Source organism: Hemitrygon akajei, chromosome 3, assembly GCF_048418815.1.
Source record: "Hemitrygon akajei chromosome 3, sHemAka1.3, whole genome shotgun sequence".
Taxonomy (NCBI): domain Eukaryota; kingdom Metazoa; phylum Chordata; class Chondrichthyes; order Myliobatiformes; family Dasyatidae; genus Hemitrygon; species Hemitrygon akajei.
Window position 1 is genome coordinate 124,965,677 of NC_133126.1, and position 17,281 is coordinate 124,982,957.

Sequence of the window (17,281 nt, forward strand, 5' to 3'; positions counted from 1 at the left end):
TACAGTTGCAACATAATGTTCCCATTCCTACACTTGGTTCTTTGGCAGTCTGTGAAGACAAGTGTGCCGAACACCTTCTTCACCACTCTATTTACATGTACGGTCATTATACTGTATCTCTGATCTATAACAATGGTCTTACCATTCACTGTGTAAATCCTGCCGTAGTTTAACTTGCCAAAACACAACATTGTGCACTTGTCCAAGTTAAACTTCATCTGTCATTCTCTAACCTGCTTCTCTAGTTCACAATGATCCCACTGTAATCTTAAATAACCTTCTTCACTGTCCACTACACCTCCAATTTTGGTGTCAACTGCAAACTTGCTAATCATGTTAACAACATGCTCATCCAAAGAGTTAATAAGATTACAAACATTAGGCATTGCTATGGAAAATCTCAAGTACAATGGAGATATTTGTTTCTTTGCTCTAACCTTCCTCATGTCCAGCCCACAACTCATTTTCCAGGTGTTAATATTTTTCATCTGTATTTAGCATGGAGGCTGAGGAAGTGGACTTAGCATCAACTCCTGTGGCATATCACTGGTCACAGGTCTCTAACCTGAATAACTCACCAACTACCACCCTGTCTCCTATCCAGCCAGTTTTGTACCCAGTTGATTAGCTCTTCCTGAATCCTATGTGAGCTCTCCATCCAGAATTGCCTATCATGCAGGAACTTCTCAAAGGCCTTGCTAAAGTCCATTTTGACAATATTTACCACCTACTCTTGTCCATCTTCTTTGTTACCTGAATTTTTAAAAATTGGCACAATTTACCTTGCATATAACCATGCTTATTATTGGTAGGCCTGCGTTCTCACAAATTCTTCCAATAACATTCTCACCACTTTGGTAAGTTCCTTCGCTTTTCTTGCAATCCTTTTTAAATAAAAGCAGAACACTAGTCACCTTCCAACCTTCCAGTATCTCATTCATAGCTAAAGGTGATGCAAAGATCTCTGCAATTTCTTCCCTAGCCTCCCAGGGTCCTAGGATGTAGTTGAAAAGGCCCCATGAATTTATCCACTTTAATATGCCTTAAGACCTTTTGTATCTCCTCTATCTTCATTTAGGTATGGTCCAATAAGTCACTAGTCATTCCCTTAACTCCTTAAGCTTCAATGACCTCTATGAGATATGATCCATAAAATTGTCATTATACAGAAGCAACCTATCTGAACTGTTTTAGCAAAGGAAAAGTTATCATGGCGGTTGCCATGACCCGTACAGCAGAGGGGGGTAATGTTGTGTTTTTTTTCCACAACATTAGTAGGGGGGTATTTTGTTTTTTTTTCTTTATATTTTAATTTTTTTTCTATCTTTTTGCCTGGATGATTGGTGGGGACACACATAGCAACATGGAGATTTTTATAAAGATTTCCCAGGATACCACGAAAGTGGAAAGATTAGGTATTATTATAGATTGGAGTAATATAATAATAAAAAAATAATGACTAATCTACTAAATTTTTTAAGTTTTAATGTTAATGGGCTTGATGGGCCAGTAAAAAGAAAAAGAATTTTAACATATATTTAAAAAAAAATGAGAACTCCGTGGAGCATGTGGGGATCTTCCAACATCCAGGCATTCCCTTTTTTTTTCTTCCTTATTTTTTTAATAGGGATGTTAGGGGGGAGGGGTTAAGGGGAGGGGGGCTGGGTAACACTTTATTTTCATACACATTTATTCTGTAACTATTTGAAAACAATAAAAAAAGTTTTTTAAAAAAGCAAAGGAAAAGTTAATGGGATTCAATGAATGTCAATGGTATAAAATAGTTAAAACCTGTTATATCCTCCAGTTCCGATGAAAGCTATTGACTGTAATTCCCTCTTCTTCAGCCCTTGACTTTTCCCACCCACCTGGCTTCACCTATCCCCCTCCATTATATTCTGGCATCTCCCCCCTTCTTGTCAGTCCTGAAGACGGGTCTCAGCCTAAAGCGTTGACTGTTCACTCTTTTTTATAGATGCTGCCTGACCTGCTGAGTTCAAAATGCAAACCTGCATTTTATAGACAATAGGAGCAGGAGTAGGCCCTTCGGCCCAGCACCGCCATTCAATGTGATCATGGCTGATCATCCACAATCAGTACCTCGTTCCTGCCTTCTCCCCATATCCCTTGACTCCGCTATCTTTAAGAGTTCTATCTAACTCTTTCTTGAAAGCATCCAGAGAATTGGCCTCCACTGCCTTCTGAGGCAGAGCATTCCATAGATCCACAACTCTCTGGGTGAAAAAGTTTTTCCTCAACTCCGTTCTAAATGGCCTACCCCTTATTCTTAAACTGTGGCCTCTGGTTGTGGACTCCCCCAACATCGGAAACATTTTTCCTGTCTCTAACGTGTCCAATCCCTTAATAATCTTATATGTTTCAATCAGATCCCCCTCATCCTTTTAAATTCCAGTGTAAACAAGCCCAGTCGCTCCAATCTTTCAACATATGACAGTCCCGCCATCCCGGGAATTAACCTCGCGAACCTACGCTGCACTCCCTCAATAGCAAGAATGTCCTTCCTCAAATTTGGAGACCAAAACTGAACACAATACTCCAGGTGTGGTCTCACCAGGGCCCTGTACAGCTGCAGAAGGATCTCTTTGTTCCTATACTCAACTGCCCTCGTTATGAAGGCCAACATGCCATTAGCTTTCTTCACTGCCTGCTGTGCGTGTTGGTTTTGATTAGTCTCTCTCGTGTACACATTACTTCTCTCTCTACGGATATTACCGATATGCCGAACATTTCCAACTTAATCAGTTGCTCTCACTCTTCCAGCACGCCCAATGTTTTATTTCTATGAACTCAGAATGCTGACAATTCCCCTAAGAAACTGCAAATACAGTAAAAGTTTAAAAAAACATTCTGGTTTACTTCACAGCAAATTTGATACCCTAAACGATAGGCCAAAAGATAAAAGGAAAGATGTGATTGCAACCGCATTTAAAGAACGTACATTCACCCCACATCCACGTCCCCGGCCCCGGCCCGCGACAAGTCTGCGCATGCGCCCGCTTGACCTATCATCTCTGGTCACATGACCAGTGACCCCCGAACCTGCGCGCACGCGCAGTATGTTGGAGAATGTAGGCCGGAGCGTCGGTTACCATTTTGCAAATACACATCGGATTAAGGGTGTGTAGGGTTGAGATTGAATTAAAGCGGGCTGATACTTGTCCGTAGGCATGGATTTGGAGGATGAGTACTTTCCAGATGGAGAGGGTAAGAGCTGTGTGGGCTATATCATTGGGTGCTGGGCCACGGGGGAATGCGGAACCATGGTTTCAGTCCCCCTTTCCCCGTGCTTGTTTCTGAGTCTTCTGCTCCGAGATTCCCGCAGTCACAAATTATACTGGCCTGATGGTTGACATCCCTTATCAGCAATGGAGACATATTCGAGTGCAGGTGCTGGTATTACACACAAACTGCTAGAGGAGCTCGGTCCTAAACGTTGACCGTGCCTTTGCCTCCACAGCTGCCATTTAACCCGCTGAGTTCCCCGAGTAGTTTGTTTGCATTTTGTTTCAATCATTCGTAGTGTGCATTTTTAACATTACAACTCAGTCATAACTGAAGTTAGTCAAGCCATATAAATGAATATCAGGACAAATGATTGGAAGCATGATTTGAGTACCTCGGTTTAAGATGAGTTAAAAAAGGAAGATAGGGGATGCATTGTAAGTCACAATGTTCAGACTTCTGAAAGGATGGAGATCTGTTGATTGAAAAGTGATAGAAGAATATGTAAATTCAGAATAGGGCATTAGTGAAACTACATTGGGGATGATGTGTATAGTGTTGCATTCTTGTTTAAAGGTGATATATTAATGCATGAGAATCAGTTGTGTGTAGTGGTAGGTGAAGTTACTCATGTTGGTTCAGGAACCTGGTGGTTGAAAGGTAATAATTGTTCCTGAACCTGGTGGTGTGGGACCTAAGGTCTCCTGTGCCTCCTTCCTGATGGCAGCAGTGAGAATAGAGTGTGACAGGGCCCTTGATCGATGCTGCTTTCTTGTGGCAGGGTTCCTTGTAGGTGGGAAGGGCCTTTCCTGTGATGGACTGGGCTCTATCCACTACTTTTATTTGTAGTTTTTTCCATTCCTGAACTCTGCTGTTTCCATATGGGGCAACCAGTCAGGATACTGTCCACTGTACAGCTCCAATAAAGGCCAAAAATCAGGCCTTTGGTGTTGCTAATGTTGAGTGAGAGGTGGTTGTGGTACCATTCAACCAGATTTTCAGTCTCCCTCCTATGTGCCATTTGTCACCATCTTTGATTTGGCCTATGACAGCAAATGGTGCCATCAGCAAATTAAATATGGCATTGGAGCTGTAGTTAGCCTCACAGTCATGAGTATAAATCGAGTAGAATGGGAAACAAGTACGCAGCCCTGTGATGCACGTATGCTGATGGCGATTGTGGAGGAGATGTTAGTGCCAATCCATACTCACTGGGATTTGCAAGTGAGAAAATCAAGCCTCCAGTTGCACAAGGAGGCATTGAGGCCGAGATCTTGGAGCTTAGTTATTAGTGTTGAAGGGATAATAGTATTGAGTTAAGGTGAAATGGCACAACTTGAGATCAAGAGTTATGATAAAATTAACTGTCAGGAGATTTGTTCAATAGTTTTATTGCAGTAGGATAGGGCTGATCTTGATCCTGGTAGTACATACTTTCTGCTGAATGTTGGGGGGGGGGGGGGGGGGGGGAGGTTTGTGGGAGAGGTGTTGTGGGAGAAGAAAGAATGACCGGAATGGTTGAATATGTTGGCTGCTTTCCTGAGGTATTGAGAAATATAGACAGTCCATGATGAGGAGTTTGGTTTCCACGAGGTGTTGAGTTGTGTCCCTGACCCTTTGTAGCTTCTTGGTGGGGGGGGGGGGGGGTCTTCTGTAGTTTCAAGTTCAAGTTCAGTCTATTGTCACTTCAACCATACACGTATTCACAGCTAATTGAAACATTGTTCCTTTGGGGCCAGGGTGCAAAACATAATTACATTACAGCACAGTATAGTCACAAAATATTAGCTCAGGACCCTAATTGGCATGGCCTAAAGATTGATGGCACACCACTGGGTCAGCTACAGATGAAAGTAATTAAGTTTGTTTTCCAGGTAATGAACATTAGAGAGTAGAATTGACAGGAGATTTCTTGAGGTCTTCTGTAGTTTCTTGCAGTCTCAGGCAGAGCAATTCCTTTACCAAGCTGATAACCAATCAATGCCCACTTCAATGCAAAAGCAATTGTAAAACTACCTGTATGGTACTGTTCAAAGATGAGTACAGGATTTTTGTTTTGTCCTGACCACCTGATTACTGTTTGCTAGATCTTTCCTTTATCCAAATTGGCTACTGTTTTTTTTTTACCTTCCTTTAGAAAAGTATGTAATTGGCACTCAGGTGTTTTAGGATGTGCTAAAAATTCTTGAAAGTTTTTATGCAAGTACTTTTTTTGTCTAACTTCTGCTTAAAAAATGCCTTGTGAGTCTAAATATTAGTTGGGTTTGAATTGAAGTGCCCTCCCCTGTGAGGAGCCTTGCTTTCTAGCTTTAGTTGATAATCAGATACACTAATAAACTCAGCCACAGTTTGAGTTTTCCAACAATTAATGACTTTTCTACTTAGGTCTTGAATCAAAAACTGTATTTGTTACTCAAAAAATCTGACAAGTTCTTCTCTGAATCCTTACTGATATTGTGGAGGTAACTGGATAATCCTATAAAATTGGATTTAAGTCATGGAATTTTCTTAAACAGATGAAAATTGTTCTTTGTGGGCGCAAAGATTCTAGTATAGATTAAAATCATTAAAAAGGCACACAGGTTGCTTTATTTATGCAAAGCAAGGAATCTGAAAACAGGAGTTATGCTGGAAATGTAGATAAGACTGGTAGGGTGATGACACACAGTTCTGTTCGCCATGTAAGAAATATGTAGTTCTCTTGGCAAGGCTAGGTTTACAAGTAGCCGGGTTGGAAAATTCTGCCAGTTGGAAAAGACTGGTTAAGCCAAAGTTGATATCCTTGTGAAAGTGGTGGGTGAGGAGAGGCTGAATTGCATATAGAAGATCTTGAGATGTCTAGATAAAAGGACCTTTAATCAGTGTAGATAAGAGGACCTTTTCCTTGATAGAAGAGCCTAAACTAGAGAACATACATTTAAATTATGAGTAAGAAGAAAGATGTGAAAAACACTGTTGACCTTGATGACAGTCCAGCTGTAGACGTGGTCAGCTACCTGGGTTTGATTCTGACCTCCAGTGCTGTCTCCCCATGATGTAGGTGCCCAGGTTTCCTCTACATTCTGAAGTTGTATTGGTCTTTAGTTGAATTGTAAACAGTAAATTATCCCTAGTGACATAAGGCATAGGAGACCATTTGGCCCATTGAGTGATTCACCATCTTATGGCTGATATATTTTCCCTCTCAATTCCATTCTCTTGCCTTCTTGAAACCTTTGACACCCTTGCTAATCAAGAACTTATTGACCTCTGTTTCAAATATACCCAATGACTTACCTCCACAGTTGTCTATGCCAATGAATTCCATAAATTCACCACCCTCTGACTAAAGAAATTCCTCCTCATCTCTATTCAAAGGGATGCCCTTTTATTCTGAAACTGACAGACACACTTTATTGATCCCAAGGGAAACTGGGTTTTGTTACAGTCGCACCAACCAAGAATAGTGCAGAAGTATAGCAATATAAAACCATAAATAATTAAATAATAATAAGTAAATTATTCCAAATGGAAATAAGACCAGCTTATTGGCTCAGGGTGTCTGACACTCCAAGGGAGGAGTTGTAAAGTTTGATGGCCACAGGCAGGAATGACTTCCTGTGACGCTCAGTGTTACATCTCAGTGGAATGAGTCTCTGGCTGAACGTACTCCTGTGCCTAACCAGTACATTATGGAGTGGATGGGAGACAAACTCTGCTCTATGGTGCTAGACTTTCCCATTACATGAAACATCCTCTCCCCATCCATTGTATCCAGGCCCTTCAATAGTCAGTAGGTTTCAGTGAGAACCTACTTTAGTACAGAACTAGAGCCATCAAACATTCTTCATGCATTAACCCTTACAACCCAGGATCATTCTTGTAGACCTCCTCTGGGCCCTGTCTAGTGCCAGCACATCCTTTCTTAGACATGGAGCCTAAAACTGCTCATAGTACTCCAAATGTGATCTGGCCAGTGTCATATAAGGATAGGCTTTATAGAATTATATCAGTGCTTTTATATCCTCATCCTCTTGAAATGAATGCTAACAGTTATTTCCCTTCCATACTATTGATTCAGTCTGTAAGTTAACCTTTAGAAAATCTTGCACAAGAACTGCTGAGTTCCTCCAGCATTTTCTATGTGTCGCGCGGATTTCCAGCATCTACAGATACTCTCTTGTTTGTGTTAGGATTCCGAAGTTCCATTTCGCCTCTGATTTCTGAATGCTTTCCCCATTTAGAAAATTGTCTATTGCTTTTACTCCTTTGACCAAAGTGTATGGTTCCCTATGTTGTATTCCATCTGCCACTTTGCCAATTCTGTTAATCTGTCCAGGTCCTTCTGCAGACTCCCTGCTTTCACAACAAAACCTGCCCCTTCACCTATCTTTGTATCATCTGCAAACTGTGAACTTTGTCATCTAGATCACTGGCATATAATATGAAAAGTAATGGACCCAGCAAAGACCCCTGGGTAGAACTACTAGTCACTGGCAACCAGCAAGAAAAGGCCACCTTTATTCCCACTGCCTGTCACCTAATCTTCTATCCATCCTAGCAGCTTTCCTTGTTTATCACTCGTGTGTCACCTTATCAAAGGCTTTCTGAAAATCCCGGTAAACATTAGCTGACTCTCCTTTATTTAACCTGCCTGTTATTTCCTCAAAGAATTCCAACAGATTTGTTAGGCAAGATTTCCCCAACACGAAACCATGCTGACTTTGGCCTATTTTATCATGTGTTTTCAAGTATCTCAAAGCTTTATTCTAAGTAATAGACTGTAACCCTTGCCAACCACTGAGGTCAGGCTAACTGGTCTACAACTTCTGCCTCCATCCCTTAAAAGAGTGGAGTGACACTTAGCAATTTTGCATTCCTCTGGAACAACTCCTGGAGATTATAGTGATTTTTAGAAAGATCACTTCTAATGCCTCCACAATCTCTTCAGATATTCTTTCAGAACCTTAAGATGTAGTCCATTCAGTCCAGGTGACTGATCCATTTTCACATTTCAGCTTCCCCAGCACCTTCTCTTTAGTAATAGTAACTGCACTCACTTCTCCACCTGATTCTCTGGAATAGCTGGCACTTTTTCTGGTGTCTTCCACAGTGTGGTCTCTCGCAATATTATCAGTTTTTCTGTTGTTTCTCTGTTTTCCGCCATTTCTACTTCAGTATCATTTTCCAGTGCTCTTTATATATCTGAAAGATATACTTTTGGTATCCTTTATATTATTGGCCAGCTTATTTTCATTTTCATCCTTTCTCCCTTTTTGCTTTGTTTTAGTTTCCTTCTGTTGTTTTTAAAAAGCTTCCCAATCCTTTAGTTTCCTGTTCAGTTTTGAAATGTTGTGTGTCTTCTCTAGATTTTATGCTATCTTTGCCTTCCCTTGTTGGCCACTGTTTCCTTTTACTCTATTTAGAATGCTGCTACTGCTGCTTCTTTGGGATGAAATAATTCTACATCTTCTGAATTACGCCTGCTATTGCTGCTCTACTATCATCTTTGCTGGGACCCCCCTTGTAATCAACTTTGGTCGGCTGATCGCTCCTGCCCCTGTAGTTAGCGTTGCTTTACTATACTAATATATCCTCTTCCCTCTGAAATGCAGGGTGAATTCTCTCCTATTATGATCTCTGTCTCTTAAAGCTTTCTTTACCTTAAGCTCCCTGATCAAAGCTGTTTCATTACACAATATCAAATCCAGTATTGTTTTTTACCAAGTGGGCATGACCCAAGCTGCCCTAAAAAGTCATCTTGTACTTATTCTATAAATTATTTCTCTTGGAGTCAAGTACCAACCTGATTTTCCCAGTATACCTACATATTGAAGTCCACCATGCCTACTGGAACAATGCCTTATTTACGTGCCTTTCCTTTTTCCTGTTGTAAGTTGTATCTCACATCCTGGCTACTATTCAAAGTTCAAAGTACATTTGCAAGAAAAAGTTTGTGAACCCTTTGCAATTACCTGGTTTTCTGCATTAATTACTTATAAAATGTGGTCTGGTCTTTAATTGTCACGTTAATAGACAAACTGAATCTGTCTAAATAATAATACAAACAATTGTACATCTCGTCAATACTGAGTACACCATTTAAACAATCAGTTTAGCTTCAAAAGCAGTATGTGAACGTCTAGGGTAAAGCCTTCTACAAGTCAGGGGCTCCAATCGATGAGATGAAAGTGTGGGTTGTAGAGGTGCCCTGCCCTATAAAAAGGACCCACAGAGCCAGGTTTTTGACAGTGCCTGCTCTTCTCAAGAAAGATCTGTTTATGTGCACCATGCCTCTATCAAAACAACTTTCAGAGAACCTTAGGAGAAGAATTGTAGAGATGTATGAAGCTGGAAGAGGCTATAAAAGCATTTCTAAGGACCTGAGTGTTAATCAGTCCACAGTAAGAGAAATTGTCTACAAATGGAGGAAACTCAGTGCTATTGCTACTCTCCCTAGGAGTGGGCATCCTGCAAAGATCACACCAAGAGCGTAATGTGTAATATTGAATGAGGTGAAAAAGAACCCAAGGGTAACAGCAAAAGACCCACTGAAGTCTCCGTTTTTGTGTCCACTATAAGAAAAACACTGAAAAAGAATGGTGTTCATGGAGGGACACCCCAGAGGAAACCACTGCTCTCCCAGAAAAATTGCTACACTTCTCAAGTTTTTAAAAGTCCACCGGGACGTACCACAATACTTCTGGGGCAACGTTCTATAGACAGGTGAGACAAAAGTTAGACTTTTTGACAGAAATGCACAGTGCTATGTTTGGAGGGAAAAGGGCACTGCACTCCAATGCCAGAACCTCATCCCAACTGTGAAGCATGGTGGAAGGAAAATCAGGGTTTGGGGCTGCTTTTCTACCTCAGAGCCTGGACAGCTTGCAATCATTAAGGGAACAATGAATTCAAAATTATATCAAGACATTTTTACAGGATAATGTCAGGGTAGTGGTCTGTCACCTGAAGCTTAATAGAATTTGGGTGATGCAACAAGACAATGATCTGAAACACAAGAGTAAATCAACAACAGAATGGTTTAAAAGGAAGAAAATGCAAATTTTGGAATGGCCAAGTCAGAGTGGACCTTAACCCAATTGAAATGCTGTGGCATGATCTGAAGAGGGTTGTTCATGCAAGGTATCCCAGAAATACTGATGAACTGAAACAAATTTATATGAGGGAATGGTCTAAAATTCTCTGCTGTTGTACACGTCTGATCAACAGCTACAAGAAATGTTTGGTGGTGGTTATTGCTGCTGAAGGAGGCTCTAGTTAGTAAGTAAAAGGGTCACATACTTTTTCCAGCCTGGATTGTGAAGGTGTTCAATAAGGATATGAAAAGTATAATTGCTTATGTGTTATTAGTTCAGGCAGATTGTGCCTATTATTGTGACTTATGAAGATCAGAACACATTTTATGAGCAATTAGTGCAGAAAACCAGTTCAGAGACTTCTTTCTTGTAAATAAGTTAAATAACTAGTGCAAAATAAAAATTAAAAAAGTAGGGAGTTAGTGAACAATGTCCATTCAGAAATCAGATGGCAAAGGAAAAGAAGCTGTTCCTGAATCATTGAATGTGTGTCTTCAGGCTCCTGCACCTCCTTTCTGATGGTAGTAATGAGAACAGAGCCAGCACAGAGATGAGCAAATCCTGTGGAGCAGCAAGCCGAGCCGGACTGGCCATCACCTCCGACTCTGACAACCTGACCATTTCAATCCGGCCTGGCGTATGAGTTGTCCAAACCTCATGTTGTTCCTTGTTCTCTGCCATTTTGATATGGCCACTGGGCTTCTGCATAAATCCCAACAGGATCTTTTAATACTTGCAGTTTCTTAACTCTTACCACAAGGATTCTTCATCTTCTAATCTTCCTGCTAAGGATTTAATTTCATATTTTACCATAGAAGCACCCCATTCCCCTTTGCCAGTCTGCTGCCTGTCTTGAGTGGAGATGGGTGGTATCATAGGGGACAGTCGATGTTGAGTAGAATAGGTTGCTTAAAAGAGTAGAGGGAAAGGATTGATCTTAGAACTGGGATAAATTTGATAGATTGAGTGGTTTATTTCTGTCTTTTATGGAATATGGTTACTACGGATGTGAAATCCACTATCTGAAGCTATAGTAGCGGTCAAAACCCTTATCATCTTTTATTGGTACGTGGCTGTGTATCTGAAAAGCTATGAAAGCAATTTATACACATTGGGCTGATAAATGAGATTGTTTGGCACAGACACTACTGAATGGTAAATTTCCCATGATTTATTTGATTCCAATCCTGCTAGAATATTGATTTAACACAGCTTCAACATAACATAGGTGGAAAGTAAGTTGTAAGAAGGGCACCAAGTTTACAAAGGGAGGAAAGAGGTTAAATGAGTGAGCAAAAGTAAACCAGATAGATTATAATGAGTACTGTCGCATGAACAATGTCGCAAAGTAAGAGAGAGAGAATTGAGTACATTAATATGAAAATATCAATACAATTTGATAGGATTTTGCTGAGGTCACACTTCGAGAATTATCTGTAGTTTAGGGCTACATAATTTAGTGAAAATCTTATTTGCCTTGGAGGCAATACAGCAGAGGTTTACTAAATTGTTTTTGATTTTTCTCATGATTGTAGAGATTTGCACTATTGACTGGATTTTAAAAGAATGAAAATAAAATCTCACAGAGGGATCTGGGAGTACAGATACATAATTCCCTAAAAGTGGCGTCACAAGTAGATAGGGTCATAAAGAGAGCTTTTGGTACATTGGCCTTTATAAATCAAAGTATTGAGTATAAGAGCTGGAATGTTATGGTGAGGTTGTATAAGGCATTGGTGAGGCCAAATTTGGAGTATTGTGTGCAGTTTTGGTCACCTAATTACAGGAAGGATATTATAAGGTTGAAAGAGTGCAGAGAAGGTTTACAAGGATGTTGCCAGGACTTGAGAAACTGAGTTACAGAGAAATAGGTTAGGACTTTATTCTCTGGAGTGTAGGAGAATGAGGGGAGATTTGATAGAGGTGTATAAAATTATGATGGGTATAGATAGAGTGAATGCAAGCAGGATTTTTTCACTGAGGCTAGGGAAGAAAAAAACCAGAGGTCATGCATTAAGGGTGAAGGGGGAAAAGTTTAAAGGGAACATTAGGGGGTGCTTCTTCACGCAGAGAGTGGTGGGAGTGTGGAATGAGCTGCCAGATGAAGTGAATGCGCGCTCACTTTTGACATTTAAGAAAAACTTGGACAGGTCTATGGCTGAGAGGGGTTTGGAGGGTTATGGCCCAGGTGCAGGTCAGTGGGACTAGGCAGAAAAATGGTTTGGCATAGCCAAGAGGGGCCAAAAGGCCTGTTTCTGTGCTGTAATGTTCTATGAAACAGAAAACTCTGAAGTGGCTTGACGTGAGGTATGCTGTGAAGATAGGTATATGGAGTATTGAATCAGATGCAGAGTCTCAGAGTAGGAGGTCAGCCATTTAAAACCGAGTTGAGAAAAAATGTCTTCCATGAATTTTGTGAAACTAAAATTTTTGTCCTGAGAGGTTTGTGGATGCTAAGGTGCTTAAGTCTACCCAAGTCTGACAATTAATGTTTTCAGCAATCATGCAGAAAAATAAAGTCGAGGCCCAAGTTTGGATGAAGCATTATTTTTATTGAGTAGCTAAATAGATTCTATTCCTGCTTTTATTTCTTGTGTTCTGATTTGTAAATAGATATATTGCCTGTGGTAAATTGTTCAAGGCCGATTGTCGGCATCAGAAGCCTACTGAAAGGAGGAGTACAAGTATAAATGGAACAGACTCTGTTAAAAGCTGGTCTTTTTCGGCGGCTCACAGGAGAGCGTGTATTAGGTCATAGCCCTACAGAAGACAGGAGAAAAGATAAAAGGAGCAGATTTGGGAAAGTCCTGCCTTTTTGGACAGCACAAGTGTGGCTGTCAGAGGCCTAACCTCAGCTGTAAGTCATAGAAGGGAAGCCTCAAGCGGAGTGGCCATTGTCAGTGTGTGCCAGTGATAGTGTGGAGGCTTTGACTTAACAAGCCTTGGCGTGAACAGTCAAGAAAAGGCAAGCCTTTTCCTTTTTTGGTATAAAGTTGTTAAAGATGGAATGTTCTTCCTGTTAGATGTGGGAATTTGGGATACCTAACTATTTCCCTGATGACTACATCTGTGGGAAGTACACCCAACTTCAGGATCATTCAGGAGGCCAAAGATACTATAACCGAGCATTATGAAGAGTTGGTCACACCCAGAGTAGATGTTGACCGTCAGGAAAGGTAAAGGGATTAAGAAGTCAGTGCAGGGTTCCCCTGTGGCTATTTCCCTCAGCAACAGGTATACATACCCCTTTGCCTCTGGGGGTGGAGGGTGGAAATGACTCATCAGATCACCACAGCAGTTGCCAGGCTGGTGACACTGTGTCTGGCTCTGAAACTTGACAGGGAAGGGTAAAGTCAGACAATGTGGTAGTTATAGGGGACTCTGTAGTTAAGGGGATGGAAAGGAAATTCTGTGACCGCAAAGGAGACACCAGGATGGTGTGTTGCCTCCCTGGTGCTAAGGTGCACGATGTATCGAAGCAGCCATAGGATATTCTCGACGGGGAAAGGAAACAGCTAGAGGTCCTGATATACATCGGCACCAAAGACCTAGAGGGAAGAGGTCTTGCGCAATGAGTACAGTCAGCCCTCCTTATCTGCGGATTCCGCATGCGCGGATTCAACCAACCGCGGATCGGGAAAACCCAGAAGTTCTCTCTCCAGCACTCGTTGTTTGAGCATGTACAGACTATTATGTTTACATATTTCCTTAATCTGATCACAGTGGGCATTAAGAGGTCTGTACAATTCCACCAGTATGATTGTACCCTTCCTAGACTTGAGTTCCAGCCAAATGGATTTGGTGTCTGACCTTTCCATTATGACTCCTCTAAATGCAGCTGTGATATTGTCCCTGATTGGAGCAGGGGGCAGGGATTCAGATTTCTAGATCATTGGGACCTCTTTTGGGGCAGGTGTGACCTGTACAAAAAGAATGAGTTGCACGTCAGTTCCGGGGAACCAATATCCTAGCGGGGAGATTTGCTAAGGCTGTTGGGCAGAGTTTAAACTAGAATTGCTGGGGGGTGGGAACCAGACTGATGTGATGGAGGAAAGGGAGGATATGTAGGTAATAGAGAAGGTACATGCTCAAACCGATGGTTTGAGATGTGTCTATTTTGATGCGAGGAGTATTATGAACAAAGCGGATGAGCTTAGAGGGTGAATCAACACTTGGAGCCATCACAGAGACTTGGATGGTGCAGGGGCAGGAATGGCTACTTCAAGTGCCAAGCTTTCCTGTTTCAGAAAGGACAGGAAAGGAGGAAGTCATGGAGGGGTTCTCCACAGAGTCTCTGTGTGTGCAAATTAGGAATAGAAAGGGGTCAGTAACTCTGCTGGGTGTTCTTATAGACCACCCAATAGTAACATGGACATCGAGGAGCAGATAGGGAGACAGAGTCTGTAAAGGTGTAATAATAACAGGGTTACTGTGGTGGGAGATTTTAATTTCCCAAATATTGATTGGCATCTCTCTAGAGTGAGGGGTTTAGATGGGGTGGAGTTTTTAGGTGTGTTCAGGAAGGTCTCTTGACACAATATGTAGATAAGCCTACAAGAGGAGAGGCTGTACTTGATCTGGTATTGGGAAATGAACCTGGTCAGGTGTCAGGTCTCTCAGTGGGTGAGTATTTTTGGAGATAGTGATCGCAATTCTATCTCCTTTACCATAGCATTGGAGAGGGATAGGAACAGACAAGATAGGGAAACATTTAATTGGAGTAAGGGGAAATATAAGGCTATCAGGCAGCAACTTGGAAGCATAAATTGGAAACAGATGTTCTCAGGGAAACATACGGGAGAAATGTGGCAAATGTTCAGGGGATATTTGTGTGCGGTTCTGCATAGGTACGTTCCAGTGAGACAAAGGATGGTAGGGTACAGGAACCGTGGTGTACAAAGGGTGTTGTAAATCTAGTCAAGAGGAAAAGAAGAGCTTATGAAAAGTTCAAAAAGCTAGATAATGATAGAGATCTAGAAGGTTATAAGTCTAGCAGAAAGGAGCTTAAGAATGAAATTAGGAAAGCCAGAAGGGGCCATGAGAAGGCTTTGGCAGACAGGATTAAGGAAAAACCCAAGGCATTCTACAAGAATGTGAAGAGCAAGAGGATAAGACGTGAGAGAATAGGACCAATCAAGTGTGACAGTGGAAAAGTGTGTATGGAACTGGAGGAAATAGCAGAGGTACTTAATGAATACTTTGCTTCAATATTCACCGCAGAAAAGGATCTTGGTGATTGTAGGGATGATTTACAGCAGACTGAAAAGCTTGAGCATGTAGATATTAAGGAAGAGAATATGCTGGAGCTTTTGGAAAACATCAAGTTGGATAAGTCTCTGGGACTGGATGGGGTGTAACCCAGGCTACTGTGGGAAGTGAGGAAAGAGATTACTGAGCCTCTGGCAATGATCTATGCATCATCAATGAGAATGGGAGAGGTTCCGGAGGATTGGAGGGCTGTGGATGTTGTTCCCTTATTCAAGGAAGGGAGTAGGGATAGCCCAGGAAATTATGGGCCAGTGAGTCTTACTTCAGTGGTTGGTAAGTTGATGGAGAAAATCCTGAGAGGCAGGATTTCTGAACATTTGGAGAGGCATAATATGATTAGGAATAGTCAGCATGGCTTTGTCAAAGGCAGGTCATGCCTTACAAGCCTGATTGAATTTTTTGAGGATGTGACTAAACACATTGATGAAGGTAGAGCCGTAGATGTAGTGTATATAGATTTCAGCAAAGCATTTGATAAGGTACCCCATGCAAGGCTTATTGAGAAAGTAAGGAGGCATGGGATCCAAGGGGACATTGCTTTGTGGATCCAGAACTGGCTTGCCCACAGAAGGCAAAGAGTAGTTGTAGACGGGTTATATTCTGCATGGAGGTCAGTGACCAGTGGTGTGCCTCGGGGATCTGTTTTGGGGCCCCTACTCTTCTTAATTTATATAAATTACCTGGATGAGTAAGTGGAAGTAAATTTGCTGATGACACAAAGATTGGAGGTATTGTGGATAGTGTGGAGGGCTGTCAGAGGTTATAGCAGGACATTGATAGGATGCAAAACTGGGCTGAGAAGTGGCAGATGGAGTTCAACCCTGATAAGTGTGAGATGGCTCATTTTGGTAGGTCAAATATGATACATAGATGATAGATAGATAGATAGATACTTTATTCATCCCCATGGGGAAATTCAACTTTTTTTCTAATGTCCCATACACTTGTTGTAGCAAAACTAATTACATACAATACTTAACTCAGTAAAAAAAAAATATGATATGCATCTAAATCACCATCTCAAAAAGCATTAATAATAGCTTTTAAAAAGTTCTTAAGTCCTGGCGGTAGAATTGTAAAGCCTAATGGCATTGGGGAGTATTGACCTCTTCATCCTGTCTGAGGAGCATTGCATCGATAGTAACCTGTCACTGAAACTGCTTCTCTGTCTCTGGATGGTGCTATGTAGAGGATGTTCAGAGTTATCCATAATTGACCGTAGCCTACTCAGCGCCCTTCGCTCAGCTACCGATGTTAAACTCTCCAGTACTTTGCCCACGACAGAGCCCGCCTTCCTTACCAGCTTATTAAGACGTGAGGCGTCCCTCTTCTTAATGCTTCCTCCCCAACACGCCACCACAAAGAAGAGGGCGCTCTCCACAACTGACCTATAGAACATCTTCAGCATCTCACTACAGACATTGAATGACGCCAACCTTCTTAGGAAGTACATTCGACTCTGTGCCTTCCTGCACAAGGCATCTGTGTTGGCAGTCCAGTCAAGCTTCTCGTCTAACTGTACTCCCAGATACTTGTAGGTCTTAACCTGCTCCACACATTCTCCATTAATGATCACTGGCTCCATATGAGGCCTAGATCTCCTAAAGTCCACCACCATCTCCTTGGTCTTGGTGATATTGAGACGCAGGTAGTTTGAGTTGCACCATATCACAAAGTCCTGTATCAGTTTCCTA

At 41.6% G+C, this 17,281-nt stretch overlaps 1 protein-coding gene and 1 long non-coding RNA gene across 4 annotated transcripts in view; one reads left to right on the forward strand and one right to left on the reverse strand.

Annotated features, from left to right (window-relative positions):
* The window catches only part of LOC140723715 (uncharacterized), a 58,534-nt gene extending 55,526 nt beyond the window's left edge, over nucleotides 1-3,008 (reverse strand). For 2 of the 3 annotated variants that reach the window (XR_012097951.1, XR_012097950.1), the window contains exon 1: nucleotides 2,960-3,008. This is a non-coding gene — a long non-coding RNA (uncharacterized lncRNA). The remainder of the gene's footprint in view (nucleotides 1-2,959) is intronic. The other variant, XR_012097952.1, reaches the window with a different exon arrangement.
* Nucleotides 3,009-3,053: 45 nt separating this feature from the next.
* iws1 (interacts with SUPT6H, CTD assembly factor 1) overlaps nucleotides 3,054-17,281 on the forward strand; it is a 62,925-nt gene continuing 48,697 nt past the window's right edge. The window contains exon 1 of the mRNA XM_073040782.1: nucleotides 3,054-3,225. Within this exon, the coding sequence (XP_072896883.1) occupies nucleotides 3,189-3,225 (37 nt within the window). The 5' untranslated portion in view covers nucleotides 3,054-3,188. The remainder of the gene's footprint in view (nucleotides 3,226-17,281) is intronic.